The 17,299-nt window shown below is 38.1% G+C and overlaps 1 protein-coding gene across 1 annotated transcript in view; it reads left to right on the forward strand.

Annotated features, from left to right (window-relative positions):
* The window catches only part of SH3BP5 (SH3 domain binding protein 5), a 66,353-nt gene that overhangs the window by 16,997 nt on the left and 32,057 nt on the right, over nucleotides 1-17,299 (forward strand). The window contains exon 3 of the mRNA XM_032235704.1: nucleotides 16,920-17,048. Within this exon, the coding sequence (XP_032091595.1) occupies nucleotides 16,920-17,048 (129 nt within the window). The remainder of the gene's footprint in view (nucleotides 1-16,919; nucleotides 17,049-17,299) is intronic.

Consider the following 17,299-nt stretch of genomic DNA (forward strand, 5'->3'; position numbering starts at 1 on the left):
AAAGATTGAAACAACACATTAATTACTAAAATAACTAAACAAATAGCATTATTTTTTTTTGCCAAATTACACGCAACAGGATTAATATTAAGATGAGCACAAGCAGCAAGTCCTGTCACACCCACTATAAACACAGCCAATGCTACATATTCTACTTTATTAAGTAAAGCTGTCTCAGAGTTACAAGTGCTGTCTAGCATGACTCCATGTCGAAAACGGCTTGAGTGAAGTTGCTGTTTGGAAAGCAAAACAGGAATTAACCAGCTGAGACAACACTGTGCTTCACTAATATTAGCAGGAATATAATTAAAAGTTTCTTGACCACATATAAAAAAACATCCTTGCGGGAGCCAAACATGAACAAAATGAAAGGAAGTCTCCTCAAAAGCTGTACAGTTTAAAGCAAGTGAACGAATATGAAGAAAGTGAGGTTTTTTACTTGAAAATGTACAATTAACTATTTTTCTGCATCTTATATTTTCAGGAACTGCTACTATCGGGGTGTTAAAAGCAATAGCATCGGGGGTGGATCATAGGCAGCCAACCCCCAACTAGATATAGTCTTATAGTTAAAGTTTTCATTCCATAGCAATTTAGTCAAACCAGTGAAGTTTTGAATTACTGCAGGCAGGATACAAACAGGGACCAAACATGTAGAAAGCAAATTTTCCATGTTATATGATTCAGATAAGCAAAAGACATCAATGTGTGTGATATTAGCTAGCTGCACCCATAGGTTTTGCTTCATTCATTGTTCAAGCGAATGTTTGGGTGAGATGACAGCTGTTGTTGCTAAAGGACAGCAATTAACAATCAAACATAAACAAATGATGGCTAAGGAATTAGCAGTTAAAACCGCAAAAATGGCAGCGCACAAATTCTTGGGGATTTGCTACACTTGTTGTTGCAATACTGCTTGTGTTTTGGTGGTCAGTTTTTTTCACGTCTCCCCATGTCACTGGACAGCTGGTCCAACAAGATCGTGTTGGCCAGTGTGCTATCTGTAGAATCATCTGGGCCATTTCTAGAATTGGATTTGGGGACTGGTACCACAACATTCTTAGCTGGATGAACACAATGTACTAGAATCCATAAAGGCCCTGTAGAAGCAAGCACAGCATATCATTGTCCCCCTAGAGGGGAAGGCAAACCTTTTTTGACCTGTTGTGTTACCCACGCCAAATTGGGATATGCCAAATTGGGTACCCGAGAGCCTTCTTTTTTTATTTGTTTGTGAAGACAGTCCTTAAAGGACCAATTAGCACTTTTCACAATGGCTTGACCTGTGGAATTGTAGGGTAGCCCATGAGTAAAAACAATATTCCAAGTTTTACAAAATTGCAAAAATGCCAATGAAGAATAGGCCATTATCAGTTTTTAAAGAGGAGGAGGCTGAAAAAAGATGAGAAATAACATGATTAGCTGTTTCTCCTCGTTGAGGTGTGGCCCAAAGAGCTCCTGAATAGCTATCAATAGATAAATGAATATACTTCCAGGGAGCCAAAGAGGGAACATAGGTGACATTCATTTGCCATAGTTGATTAGAAGCCAAACCATCGGGATTAACTCTGCTTGGCCTGGTCGAGTGGAATATGGCAAGCTTGTGCCAGCCCACTTGCCTTCTGATGAAAAAAAAAGTAACTAAAGAATGGATCTGAAAAGAGAGTAGGTAAAACATAGACAGCAGCATCCACATAACTGTTGCCTTAAGAAAGAGGTCCTGAAAGAAACAAATGACTATGTACATGAGAAACAAAATATAAATACTTTCGGTCTTATAAAAATTGCTGCAAAATTAAAAACAAAGCCATGAAATTAAGTCAATCCTGGGTGTGATATAAGCACCTGGAAGATTAAAAATAAGTTGACACACATAATGAAAGTCAGAAGTTAAGTTAAAAGCTGTTGAAAAAAGGTATAAAAAGCTAAAATAGCAACAGCTAACTCTGAACATTGTAGAGATGACTGTATTGCTGTGTAGGACAACTTCCAGGTATTATCATGAGAGTCCTTGTAATCAATCGCTCCTCCAGTTCGCCCTCTATCTGAAAAACAGTAAAAGCTTGCAAAAGCAGAGAAAACGAAAGCAATGGATGAACAGGAAAAGAAGAAGTCATTAAACACGCAAGCCAAGGATCTTTAGGCAAATGATATGCACTACAGCCCACATAATCAGTTAAAGCACACTGAAGAGATAAATTATTCTGAAAATAAAATTGAAAATCAGATTTCGGAATAGGAAGAACAATATTAATCAAATCTGTCCAATTTCTGCGACAGGCTTAAGTAGGTCCCAAGGTTATTAATTCAGCAACTGCCTGGATAAATGACAAAACATTTAGGGATGGGGTCTTTTTGTCTTCTAATACACTCAACACTCCCATAGGCAGCTTACTAGTAGAAAACATCAAAAGAGTTAGCTGACAGTCTCTACAAGAAATACAATCCACAAACTGAATACTCAAAATATCATTAATCATCTCAACTGTAGCTGCAGAAGGAATCAAATTTTTGGGGTGTTTTCCTTTGGTCAATAAATCAAATAAAGGACTAAGTATACCTACCGGCAAAGAAGAATACAGATGACTCCAAGTAAGGGTCCCCAGCAACTGCCATAAATTAATTAGCAAAATACCTTTGTGTACAGTTAAACAAAGAAAAACCAGAGCAAGAAAAGATTGCAACATTTCATGCAGTTGTATTTTTTTTGGAGCAATTTGCAATCCATAATAATTTTGTATTTCTGAAAGCCAATTAAGTTGTATCATTGGAGCTCCAATTAAAATATCATTCATATAATGATTTACCAAAGCCAATGGATAACGTTTACAAAAAGGATTCAATTCTGCAACATAAATCTGACACAAAGAAGGACTAAGTAAATGTGTAAATCAACCAATGAAATAACTTTGGACATTTTGCTTTGGGTTTCGACTCTTGATGGAAAGGGCTGCAGGAGGCTGCAGACATACGCCCCTCCTGGATTTCGACATTCCCTTTTAAAATGACCAGGTGTATCATAGTTGTAACACTTTCCTTGAGGCTTGCTGCCTTGCGATAAAGCAGCCGCCAGTAAATTAGTTTGACAAGAGGCTCTTCCTATATCTTGACACACTTTAATCATATCTACCAAATCAGGATTCTTTCCAAGACCAATAATTGCCCTTTGGCATTCGGAAGTAGCGTTTTCTTTTGCTAATTTCATCAACAACTCCATCTGAGCCTCAGGATTTTCTATCTGTCGTCTTAAAGCATCATGCTATCTGTTAATAAAATCAGGATACAACTCAGTAGCCTTCTGCCTGATATTAGAGAAGGCTTGCTGAGGCTTGCCAGAAACAGGCACAGTAAAAACAAACTCTTCCTGATCGGGGAGGGGAGGGGGATAGAGAAAATGGCAGGCACAATGAAGATAAACTGTTCCTGATCAGGGGGCAGAGTGGGATAGAGGAAAAACAATCCTTTAAGCTAATTGCTTCATGATCTTGTGAAATCAAATTAGGTGAACAGACAGAAAACATATCTTCTATATCCCCCCCCTCTTTTGCTAATTGTTTCTCTAAAATTTGCCTCATGGGGGTGAACAATGGCTGTGGAGAAGCAGAAGAATTAACCTCTCCATGAGGAGCTGAAAGTCCAATTGAAGATGATTTCAGGGGAATAATTTTTACTTGATCATAATCAGGCAGAGGTTTTGTGGTCAATTGTTATCCTGCCAAAACTTTAGAGCCAAATTTTTCCACTGCATGACGGTACTGAGACCATAGATGTAATATCTTTACTTGAGCCGGGGTTTAAGATGTAAAATTTTCCCTATCCTTGTCCAGTTACATAAACGAAGTGTTCCTCGTTCTGGATACCAGAAACATTGTTTCCCTATCTCTTCTACCAGCTTCCTTATGCCTGCCTCAGATGCTGTAACACCTGATTTCTGTAACAAGAATCTAAGTTCTTTTACGTGTTGTTGCTGGTATAGAGACAGACTGCAACCCATACTTACATTTGAGGGATCCCGTAGGATGAAAGTGCACTTTGGGGTCTTTTCCAGATGGAAGATAATTATGTTGGCTGTTGCTTCCCCGGAGAATGTCCCCATCCCTGTTTGGGTGCCAGATCTGTCTGTCTGCCTCTGCAGAGTTTATTTAGCTTTTATACAGTTTCAACAGGCAAAGCAAGAGCAACAGCATCTTATTGGCTTATTCTCCTTGTCAATCTCTAAGACCATCCCAGCCAGGTAAAATCTCATATAACTCCCTGGTAGTGCCTGGTTCAACTAATTGGGTGAGCTCATAGATAGTTGTGGTAATCAGTTACTAAGGCGCATGGCAGTTTGCTGCTCTACACTGTGTCTAGTTCAGGTGTGCAATGCTTTATAACCATAATGGTGAACCTATGGCACACCTGAAGTGGCACATGGAGCCAAGTCACCTGACATGCGCGGCGTCGCCCGTTCCTCTTCTGGGTTTCTGGCGCAAATGTGCATATGATGATCAGCTGGTCTTTGTGCGTGTGGTAGTGCCAGAAACTGGAAGAGCTGGTCTTCCATTTTCTGGCATGAGCATGTGTGCCGGATAGCTGATTGTTGTGTGCACATGTGTGCCAGAAACTGGAAGACTAGTTTGCTAGTGAACATGTGCGTACTTGAAACTGGAAGTTCATTTTCTAGCCCGTGCATGCCTCCTAGGGCAGATTGGTAGCAATTTTTTTTCCGGCAGTTCTAATTATCCATTGAAGTCTGTGTTTGTCTTGTTTGGTTGCAGAGCCAAACCAGACAGTTATAGAGGTGCAGATGACAGACTCAATAATTCCTCTGTAGAAGAGAATCAGTAGCTCCTTGGGCAGTCTGAGCTTTCTGATTTGGCGCAGAAAGAACATTCTTTGTTGTGCTTTTTGGGGGATGTTTTTGATGTTACGTGTCCATTTTGATATAAGCTAGAACCTAGAAATGTGAAGGTCTGTACTGTTGAAACTGTGTTGTCTAGTATTGTAAGAGGTGATAGTATGGGAGGGTTTCTTCTAAAGTCCACTGCCATTTCTACGGTTTGGATATGTTTAGTTCAAGGTTGTTCTGGTCACACCACAAGGCTAATTGTTCAATCTCCTGTCTGTATGCAGATTTGTTGTTGTCTCAAATGAGACCAATCACTGTTGTATCATTTGCAAACTTCAGTAATTTAATAGAGGGATTATTTGAGATGCAGTCATTGGTATATAGAAAGAAGTGAAGTGGAGAGAGCGCACAGTCCTGTGGGGACTGCTAATTGTATAGGTATCTGAAGTGATTTTGCCTAGCTTCACCTGCTGCTTCCTGTTTGTTAAGAAGCTTATAATCCAATTAAAAGTGTGGTCAGGTACTGCTAGCTGATTTAATTAGTTAGAAGAATAACTGGAATGATGGTGTTGAATGCTGAGTATTGAATGCATTTAGCAATAAAGCAAACATCTTAATTATATCTAACCTCTCCAAAGCCTATCTATTTCTATGTCACTTGAACAATTTTTGTAACTTAAGCTCCTGCAGAAAATAGGTTAGAGCATCATGACAAAAGACACAAACACACCTGCAAATCCTTTTTGTAACTTAAGCTCCTGCAGAAAATAGGTTAGAGCATCATGACAAAAGACACAAACACACCTGCAAATCCTTGGAGCTACAATAATATGGGAACAGTTCGATTTCTGCTTTTTTTTTAAAAAAAAAGAACTTTCCATGAAATTAAAGACTTCAATCCAATACAAATATGATTAAATAAATAAATAAATAATTATTTAATTTTGTATTTAAGATTTATTTTTTAAAAAAAGAAAAAAGTTAAAAAATCTTATTGAGCAGTAAAAACTGCCACCTAGTTCTTTTAACTCTCACAAATATAGTCCGGGAGGCTGCATGACCACAGTAGCCAGGAAGAGGCTCATCTGCCTGGCTGAGAAGTTGTATGGCCACTAGCTGAGAGGATGCTCATTCCCCCCCGCCCCAGGAATCTGCATGGCTGGGCTGGCTGGGAGAATGTTTCCCCCCCTTACCTGCTCACCTACTGGGGTCAGAAGCGAGGATTCCCTGTGGGACAGAAGTTTTGTCTAGAAGGAAAAGCATACAGAAACCAGTTTGATCATAAGGTATCTAAATGTTATATGCCATATTTTCCACAACTAGAAATATTTAAATTGCATACTTGTAGCATAAGTACATAAGTAGATCGCTTTTATTATTTAGTACAGTGGGTCTCAACCTTCCTAATGCTGTGACTCTTTAATACAGTTCCTCATGTTGTGGTGACCCCCAACCATAAAATTATTTTATGTTTTCCGTATTTTTTTTTGAAAATATGTGTTTTCCAATGATCTTAGGTGATCACTGTGAAAGGGTCATTCGACCCCCAAAGGGGTCCTGACCCACAGGTTGAGAACCACTGATTTAGTAGAAACAAATTCTATTAACAAAGGAATAAGTAGGAGATGGGAAATTTGGAGGAGATGAATTTGCTGTTCATTATCCATAGAAGTACCTTAGAATTAAGAATGAAAATAAAAATATTGGATCCTGTTTCCACACAATTACTTTATACTGTATTTTCCAATTATTTAAATAAGCTCATGTGATTACTTTTCATACAAACTGTTCGTGTTGACTATTTTGATAGGCTCTCTGAATTTGAAAAAAGGGTCATCTGAGAAGAGTGGATTCGCAGTATTAAAAAAGAAGACAGAGAATAGTGATTTAACGACAGATCTATATGCTCTACCAATTATCTGAGGACTGCAGTCCTCATTTGTACCACCCAGAGGACCAATGTATGCCTGTACATACCTCGCTAGTTGCTTGGCAATTTATTTATTCCATCTGTATTTATATATTCTTCAAAATATGTTTAAACTTTTTAAAAAATGGGAAGCTGACTTGCCACAATGCAAAACACCAGAAAAAATGATTTATTTCTTTATTTATATTCCATCATTATTGGTATGAGAAATTCAAAGCAGAAAACATTTCAAATATCCCTCCTATTTTCCCCACCACAGTCCTGTGAGATAGGCTGGACTGGAGAATGACTGACCCAAGATCAGCCAGTCAGTTGTTAACTCATTGAGCCATTTGTGAACTTTGTAAAAAAAGAGAGCTATCTGCAGCCAGTGTTTTGTTCAGAAGTGCATCCACATGTCTTGAAAAAGCAGAAAAATTGTAAGTGTAGGACTGTTTTGCTTTGTATTGCATTGGTGGACAGGGATGCATTTGTCTGCAATTCTTTAAACAAAATATAGCCTTTTCTGGGGCAGAAAGGCAGCTGCATAATCCTAGGAAACTGCATAATCCCAGGGGAAAATGCAGCTGCCTTAAATAATTGCACAGTTGTAGCATTCCTTTGTGCTCTCCAAAATATATTTTTTTGCATTTGAATCCAAAATGCAGTGGTACAGTACAAGAGGGCAAGTAAGAATACACAATTAAGAAATGTTCTTTGAAATAGGTGCTTTGTAAACTTATCTGTGGCAAGTCTTCCCAACCACTGTTTTTCAAAAGCATTCACAACAATAAATATGCATCGGAATCCAAATAAAACTTTAGATTACATTTATGGCTGCTTATTTTGTTTCTACTACTAGTATAGAAATGAGTGAGAAATCATTATAATTATTCCTGGTGTGTGTGTAAAAGGCAGGACTGATCACTGATCATAACGCACAAGAACAGGCACTAAGCACCAGATCCATAGAAGCAGGGATTTACCACACTAGACAGAACCCAAGGGGTCGATTAGTGTCTCTCAGCTGAAAGATATATGGACTTTAACTCCCACAATTCTCCAGCCAGAAGATTGTGGAGAATAATAGAGCTAAGAATCAGTGGGAGTTCTGTATCAAGAAGGACAGGCAGGCATTAGATAATCAACCAGATACTGTAGTAGTAGACAAATTAATAGACCAAGACCAGAAGAGCTCCGGAGGCCAGGCAAGCAGGGCGAGGCAAGACACCCCTCGATGTGAGTGAGTTTCCATGCCTATCCATTCACATGACCACTCACCCACACCCACTACCCACACCCACCCAGTCCCATGACCACCAAGCCACACCCACAGAACCAGTAGTAAAAAAAATTGAATCCCACCACTGCTTATAAACCAAAACTTGTAAAAACAAACAAGCCAAGCTTCTGTAGTTTACCAAATGCTACATTCTTATATTAATATAAGGAGGAACAGGATGAATAGGCTACATGTATCAGCACATGTTTCATTTACATTTTTTGTCAATATCCCACAACTCTGTTTTCTTTTATTATTCTTTTTTATTATAGTAAAATATTTAATGTTTGTGTTACAACATCTTAAGTATAAAACAACTCATTGTACACAAGATTGATCTGATAGAGTTACATCTACACACACACATGCACTTAAATACAAAAACAAAATAGGATATTTTTTTACATTGTAAGGCAGGTAGAAAAGCAATACAGGAAGTACGCAGGTGAAACAAAATTAGGAGGAAATGTCCAAAGTGAGATAGAATTACTTCTAGAATATTCCTTGTCTATGACAAGATGAGAAAAGACAAAACAAAATTAATAGCCTATATTACTATTCACTACCTTGAATATGTTGCACTTTAGCTTCCAGAACTTCCAACCACTTTGAATGGTGATTGATATAAGAAGATAAGCTCAAATCAAGCATAAGCTCTGGAAGCTATGTGAATGCAATATATACAGCTTTTCTGACCATATTATTGACATTAACTATTTCCAGGATGTTTTTTTCCATTTGTAATGTCTACTAGGGTGGTTTTCTTCGAAATATTAGCCAGGCTCAACCTTGATTAACATCAAAGCCTAGATAAGTTTGCTCAGATATCCTTGTTGATATCTAGTTTATAATGTATGAATCCCTTAATGAGCAACAATGTATTTTGAAATGAAGTAGCCATTACTAATGTTGATCTTATCAAATCGTACCAAATCAGTATATCTACTCTACCCAACAATTTCGTACAGGAATTCAATTTTAGAAATTAATTAAGAACAGCTTCAATTTTATTTACCAAAGATTGCTTTCACTGGTTTCAGAAATCAAAGTACTAAAAAGAGTTGTCTATTGGGGGAATCTCAGTTCTGTCTCTCTGTCCCACCCATAACTGAGTTTTTAGCCCAAAGAAAGATGTTTTTTCCCTTCTGGCCACTATGGTGAAATCCTGCGATGGACTTCAGGAAGAGAGTTAAAATCCTAAAGATTTGGCTCCATTCTTGCAGCCAAACAAGGATCTTCTCCCCCATGGATCCTCCTCCCAGGATCTTTCCCTGAGAGGCACTTCATGCTTCCTACCTGGGACTCTGCCCTCTTAACTACCCAAAAGAACTGGGAGTGCCAGGATTAGAGTCAATGAGCAAAGCAGCTATGTGAGCACCTCGCTTAATGACCACTTTGCTCAATGCCTGGGATTTTTAGCCGAATTTTGGTCACATTTGTATTTCCCAAATGTCATTATATAAACAGCAGCCAGGCCAGACTATTATTTGTTTTTTTATTCCTTAACCAAATCAGATAAGCAAAAGAATACTGCATTATATTCTATTGCGGCATAATAGTGTTATAGATTTTAAATCACATCCTCAGAAGTGGCAGTAAAATGAATATGCTCTGGATGAAGAACCACATTAATAAGTTCAGTGCTCTGGAGTCATTCTGTCATTACTTACAGCTGTTTTTTGCTATTCCTTTGTCCTCTCTGCCTTCGATCAACTGTTCAGCATCAATGGGCAATGAATACTTCCTTCTGTTCTGTATCACAATTGCGCTTTTTTATCACCATTAGTCTAATTCTGTTTTTGTTTATTTCAGGCTACAAATACTTCTGATAATTAAATTCCACATTAAAATATTTATTCTCTGTTATTCCTAAGTTTGTATATGAATCAAGTAGGAAGATAGTACTTTCAAATTAGTTGAATTTACAGAGCCTAACTCTGTGTTAAAGGACTCTGATATTTTTGATGTCCTGAAATTCCCAGCTGGGAAATTTGTTTTGCTTTGGCCTTTCAAGCCAAATAAATATTTGTTAAAAGTTCTGAACAAGATTTGAGGTCATAGGAAGAGATCCCATGGCAACATCTTACTGTGTCTCACAAATACTAAAGTCTATACTGGTCACAACAGCCTTCTATACTTGGAATTCTCCATGGTTCTTAATAAACACTGGAAATTACTAGTCTGAAATTCAATTCCTCTGGATGATTATATTGTCATTTCTTTCAGCAATGTAGTCGGAAAGCTAGGCATACTTTTTTACATTGTCACATATTACTAAGTTCATGCATAGGGCTGAGTTGTAATGTGATTTACTTAACTTGGGAGATAGAGTATTATTTGAACTTTGCTACCATGGTTGCTAAACCAAGGTTCATGTTTAACTCCTGTCTATGATCCAGACTTTCAGGGCGCCAGATGAACTGAACCTATCTTTCAAACAAGCAAAGAAAACCTGTTTAACTATTACTTGCCATTAAATGTGCACATGACAGAGTTATAGAATATAGAGCACAAATTAAAAAGCCAAATGTGAAACTCTTTAAGTCCCTATGCTAAATGCTTTTCACACAGCCACCCTGATTTTACATCTCAGTTCCTGATTGCTGGTTTCCCATTATCAAAAACTGATGTGTGAAATCCTGATCAATTCATGTAAAACAGAAAAACTGGGTACTTGCTTTGAGGATACCCACCTCTTTGACGCTATTAACAAAATATATACCGACACAAATACCCATCATGATTTCCTTCCAGGGTAAGAAATATTATTACCGAATGAGAAAAGGAATAAGGGCATAAAAATTAAAAGCATAATAGAAGCATGCAGTGTAAAGTTTACTCTATGCCAAACTATTTCAAAAAACCTTTCCTTACTTTTCTGTCCCCTTGCAAATCATCCTTGCTTCCATTAAATCCATATATCACTTCATATAGTGTCTTTGTTAAACTTCTCACTTCTCTAAAGAAGCTGAAAGAAACATTTTGTATGAGAACTGAAACATCTTCAAAGAAAAACCGGAAAGCCCAGTTGCCCCTTTGGGATTCTCACTTCCCTATTTCTAGGATCTCATCAACCCCAGCCAGTTACACATTTCTTAGATTTCTTCTTGTCATATTTTTCCTTCCTTCACATTTTACAGTTCTGTTCTCATTCATTCTTTTTATATGACCAAACTACTACAAGTGTTTCTTATATATGGGTCATTAACTTCTGTTTATATTTTTTCACTCTGGAAATCCAACTTATACATAGCATATACATAGCAAAGTAATCAGAAGCAGAATATTATACATTGCTTCTTTTGACAAATATTCACTACTAACAAAAGATTGCATATTATTCACATTTTGTCAATAACTGCATATCTTAAGATTTTGCAATTTCTCCATATTTTGTAATTATTTATCAGAATGCATGAATTAATCTCATGAACCAAGTGCATTTTTTCAATTTATGAATAACTTGGACTTGTTTACTTCCCTGTCAAATATAAGTGCCTTGGTCTTGAAAGTATGCATTTTTATAACTATACTGCACATTGCATCAGGCAATGTGTTTTGCAAATCATTTGGATTCTGAGCCAACAATATAGTATCATCTACAAATAAAACAACACATACAGTATATTTTACAGCCCAACCAACTCATCTCTAATGTTATCATAATATTCTTTAGACGATAATAATACTAGTAGTTCAGGTAGTCATTGTTTAAGCCTAATTGGGATTGTCAATTCCATATCTAAATGAAGTAGTTGTTAAGTAAAAATCATGATGGTCCTGGTTAGTGACAGCAGTTTTGATAGTCCCACAACAAATGATTGTTAAGCAAATCACCATGGTCATTAAATGAGACATCCCATGATGTATTGGACTGTTGTCCTCATCAGAAACATCCCAACAAAGACCAATTTGATCTAGTGATTAAAGCATCAGGCTAGAAAGCAAGAAGTCATGAGTTCAAGTCCTGTCTTAGCCATCAAAGCCGGCTGAGTGACCTAGGGCTACTTACTCTCAATCCAGCTCGCCTCACAGGATTATTGTAGTGGGGATAATAGGATGAGGAAGGTATGTTAGATATGTTCACCACCTTGAATTATTTGTAAAAATAATAAAAACAGAATACAAATAAGTAAGAGGCTTTATGACTTATCAAGAAAACACTTAGAATACAGACTTTACAAATGGCAAGAGATATTGGATGACACTATCTCTGGAAGGATACAGGATGATGAAATGAAATGTCACACTAAATTTTAGTTAAATGTAGTTAAATTTGTAGCTGCTCCGGCCCTGTGGAATGATCTCCCCGCAGAGATCCGGACCCTTCTCACTCTCTTGGCCTTCCGTAAGGCCACTAAAATCTGTCTGTTCCGGCAGACCTGGGGCTGTTGACCCCAAAATATGGTTCCAGCCCCACTTGGAATGGAGTGCATGGTGTGTTTTCAAATCTATCTTTTCTTTCCTTCTATTCTTTTTGATTTGTATTGTTAGCTGCCCGGAGTCCCACGGGATTGGGAGGCATACAAATGCTATTAAACTTTGAAACTTTGAAATTTTGAGTGCTATGTATATCATAATAATAGTCAAATAAATGACTAATAATGATAACAAAGCACTTATATATACTAGATTGATAATATGAAATTTTATACAATACTGTAAGTGAGGATTATGGAGATGATGTTGAAAAGCCTTTTTATAAAAGATAAACAATTTTATATAGAATAGAATATAAAAATGTAATATCATTGGATGATTTCAGGATAATGTAATAAAATGTCATAATATAAATTTACTTTAAATTTAATATGCCTTATGTTGAAAGGATGTAATAATAGCTAGGTTTAATGGATGTTTAATAATTATATCAATTTGTATACATGTATATTAGATTGATGATACTAATAATGGGGAAAAACATAGAATTGAAAATTATTAGAGAATGTTATCAATGCTAAAATAATAGAATGACTTAGAATAGGAGGAAGCATAATATCAATGTATACAAAGATATCTTGATTGTCAATATGTGAATTTTGATAAAATTCAAGTGATGACTATGGAAAGGACACAGAAAGATCTTGTAACCAATCTACACACTGTGTGTAGTTGAAGAGGCTTTTATGTTATATGTGTTGTGTGTGTCTGAAAATAAAAATTTTATTAAAAAAGAAAAAGAAAAATGTAAGCAGGCTGGTGTGTAAGAGCTACAGGCCAGATCTATGGGAAGGCAAGTGCTACTGAATGCAGTGGGCAGACAGATATCATCGGTTGGTGCTATGGCAGATGGTTGCAGTGGAGTATGAGATCCCCATGTTGCCCCCAGGCCCATTGGGAGGAAAAACGGTGGGAGCAGGAGCAACCTCAATCTTCTGCTGCCTTCTGTATTGACTTTGTTTGTGGGATGCCAGCAGAGAATGTTGCAAATGCCAATCATATGACTATAGGACATTGCAACTGCCATAATTGAAAACTGGTTGCCTGAATCATGATCACTTGACTGTGGGGATACTATAATGGCCTGCAACTTTGAGACCAATCACAAGTCTTCGTTCACCATTGTCATAAATTTTAATGGTCATTGAACAAGTACAAGGATTACTTGTACTTCTTTACATAATATTGATCATTATCAGCATTTGCAACATTGGGCAAGTTTCTTAAAGCTGGTATGAAAGGACCCTATGCTTTGTTTCTTCAACCAGGTCCTGACAGTCTTTCCTAACTTTTCATTTGGATCAAATAAACTTCTATGAATGTATTGGGATAAGGTGGAAATCACATAGTGCCAAGTAGAAACTATATGGTGAAATCCATCTTTGCAACTGCCTCTTACGTGACTCAGGAGGTGTGAGGCCTAACATTGTCATATTGTATGTTGCTTTTGAACTCTACTCAATTGTTTCAAAATTTCAAGTGTTAACATGCAGCATTCTGAACTGAGTGTGGAGCCAGGTTCAAAGAAATCAAATAGCATTACTCACTTCCCCAAAAAAAAGTTTTCCTGACTTTTTAAATTTTTTGCTTTGCCAGTGAAGTTTGTGATGATATTGCATGGACTGTCCCTTTGTTTCTGGGTCATAATGATGCACCCATGTTTCATCAGCTGTCACAGTACTGGGAAAAAATTCTTATTCATTCTTTTAGCATTCTTTTAACAAGTACTTGCAAATTTCAACACTTAACATATCTTTGCAGGTGAGGATCCCATCTTGCATAAAGTTTCTGATACTGAAGAAGATCAATAGGATACCTACACATTCGTATGAAAAGGGCAGCACCCTTTGAACAATCTATTGATTGTCCTTAATTAGTTCATTAGTTAGTTCATTAGTTCATTGGATCCATCCATTTTAAATAACTATCATCCAGTCTCCAACCTCCCCTTTGTCGGGAAGGTTGTTGAGAAAGTGGTGGCCTCCCAGCTCCGACGGTCCTTGGATGAAACCGATTATCTAGACTCCTTTCAGTCTGGATTCAGGCCTGGATACAGCACGGAAACAGCTTTGGTCGCACTGACCGATGATCTCTGGAGAGCCAGGGACGGGGGTCATGCCTCTGTCCTAGTGCTCCTTGACCTCTCAGCGGCCTTTGATACCATCGACCATGGTATCCTCGCAACAATCCTGTTGCGAGAGGTGGGGGTGGGAGGCACCGTTCTTTGGTGGTTCTCCTACCTCTCGGACAGGTCGCAGTTGGTGTTGGTTGGAGGGCAGAGGTCGACCCCTAGGCCCCTTAAGTATGGGGTGCCGCAGGGTTCAGTCCTGTCCCCCCTCCTGTTTAACATCTACATGAAGCCGCTGGGTGAGATCATTCGACGGCACGGGATAAAATATCACTAGTACGTGGACGATACACAGTTGTATCTGTCCGCCCCGTGCCAACTCAGTGAAGCGGTTGACATGATGTGTCAGTGCTTGGAGGCTGTTAGGGTCTGGATGGGGGTAGACAAGCTTGCACTCAATCCAGACAAGACCGAGTGGCTTGTGTTTTTCCCTCCCAATAATTGGCCATGTATTCCATCTCTCAGGCTGGGGGATGAAATTATACGCCCCTCAGACAGGGTTTGCAATTTGGGAGTCCTCCTGGACCCACAGCTGACTTTAGAACATTATTTGTCGGCTGTGACCAGGGGGGCATTTGCCCAGGTTCGTCTGGTGCGCCAATTGCGTCCCTACCTGAACCGGGAGGCTCTCGTAACAGTCACTCACGCCCTTGTGACCTCAAGACTGGACTACTGCAATGCGCTCTACATGGGGCAGCCCTTGAAGAGCATTCGGAGACTTCAGCTTGTCCAGAATGCAGCCGCGCGAGTGATTGTGGGTGCACCTCGGTATACCCACGTTACACCTATCCTCCGCAAGCTGCACTGGCTGACTATTGGTCTCCAGATACGCTTCAAGGTGCTAGTCGTCACTTATAAAGCCCTTCATGGTATTGGACCTGGGTACTTGAGAGACCACCTGATGCCACTTACCTCCCAAAGACCTATTAGATCCCACAAACTAGGCCTCCTCCGAATTCCATCCGCCGGCCAATGCCGTTTGTCGACCACCCGGAGGAGGGCCTTCTCTGTGGCTGCTCCGGCCCTCTGGAACGACCTCCCCGTGGAGATCTGGACCCTCACCACCCTTCAGGCTTTCCGCAAAGCCGTCAAAATCTGGCTGTTCCGACAGGCCTGGGGCTGATGAGTTCCCACCCCCTCTCGAATTTGTGTGGCTGTTGGTTGCTTTTAAATTGTTTTTGTATTTTGTTTGTTTGCCTTTTGTTTTTGTCTGTATTATCCCTTTCCCCTTTGGTTTGTTAGCCGCCCTGAGTCCCTTCGGGAATAGGGTGGCATACAAGTGCAATAAACCTTATAACCTTAGTCTTTCTTAGTTGAAACTTTTTGGTTGCTATCACAGCTTATCCACTTTGTTCTTGATCACACAAATAAACTTCCTGCTTCATCATCTTTATATATTTTGATACAGAACTTATGTCAACATAGTAATAAGTGAAAACCACTTGCAGTTGACAATGTATTCTATATAAATGAAGCCCTTCAATCAAGAATAAAATCATGGTTCATAATCAAACACTTTTTTGGTGCTCATTTCACAAACTACCGCAATATAGTACAGCTTTCTGCTAACTGAAATGAAATAACATGACAGAGTTTCTTTTGTATCAGTACTGCCATCTGTTGGAAATTTATAACATTGGTGATATTTATGAGATTGCAGATCCTGGCTAATTGAAGAATAATCACTTGCTCCTACTTTAGGTAGTTGAAAAAAAAAGAAGTAATACATAAGACAAGGAGAAGGGGTGATTGAAGAAAAGAGGTTGAAAATACACTAATTTTGTTCACTAAAGCTATTAATTGATTGGACATTGGTATGAAATATCACAACCCTTCCTTTAATTAGTAGTTAGTCATTTGGAAAAAGTAACCTATTAAGGAATGTAGAAAAGGATTAATGTTTCTGAAGAGTCAAAATATTTTCTCCCTGAAAAAATAAAAAAAATATACATATGTTGGTCTCAATGCTGCATTAAGAGTTGAGGCTCGGGGCAGAGCAGATGTTGTGCAATATTGCTTTTTATTTAGATTAAAACTCAATAAAAATTACTTGATTACACAAACAAAAAAAAATCACATCTTTTATGAAGTCTATCTCTTTTTAGATCAGAAAGTGTCAGAAAGTGTTAGACATTTAGTAAAATTGGGGAGTGTAATACATTACGTTTAACACCATCTCAGGTTTTCATTGATTTCTATTAAGTTTGAAATTCAGCTACACAAATATTTTTCTCCTAGGTAACTAACCCTAGTTTTACCTAAATTGACTAAATTGCTAGTGATTAGTGAAGAATATGTATTTGCAGATTTGCTGTGTTTTTCTTTGTAGGATGCACGTCAGAAATTCCGTTCAGTTCTGGTGGAAGCTACAATAAAACTAGATGAACTTGTGAAGAAGATTGGAAAATCTGTAGAAGATTCAAAGCCTTATTGGGAAGCCCGAAGGGTTGCCAGGCAGGTAAGAATACAATTGAAAAAACTGTGCAATACAATTTTAGTTAATAGAAGCACAATAAAACCACAATGGTATTGTTTATAACACATGATCTGCATGCTATGATGGGTATTTCAAGTGTGTGCTTCCTATGAGATAATGACCTTTTTCTCCTTCCAAGTGTGATGAATACCACCCATACAGATCTTATTTATTAAAAGGCTTGTTTGTTCGTTTTCTCACTATCTACTACTAATGATCTAGGAAAAATTTCT

Source organism: Thamnophis elegans, chromosome Z, assembly GCF_009769535.1.
Source record: "Thamnophis elegans isolate rThaEle1 chromosome Z, rThaEle1.pri, whole genome shotgun sequence".
Classification (NCBI taxonomy): domain Eukaryota; kingdom Metazoa; phylum Chordata; class Lepidosauria; order Squamata; family Colubridae; genus Thamnophis; species Thamnophis elegans.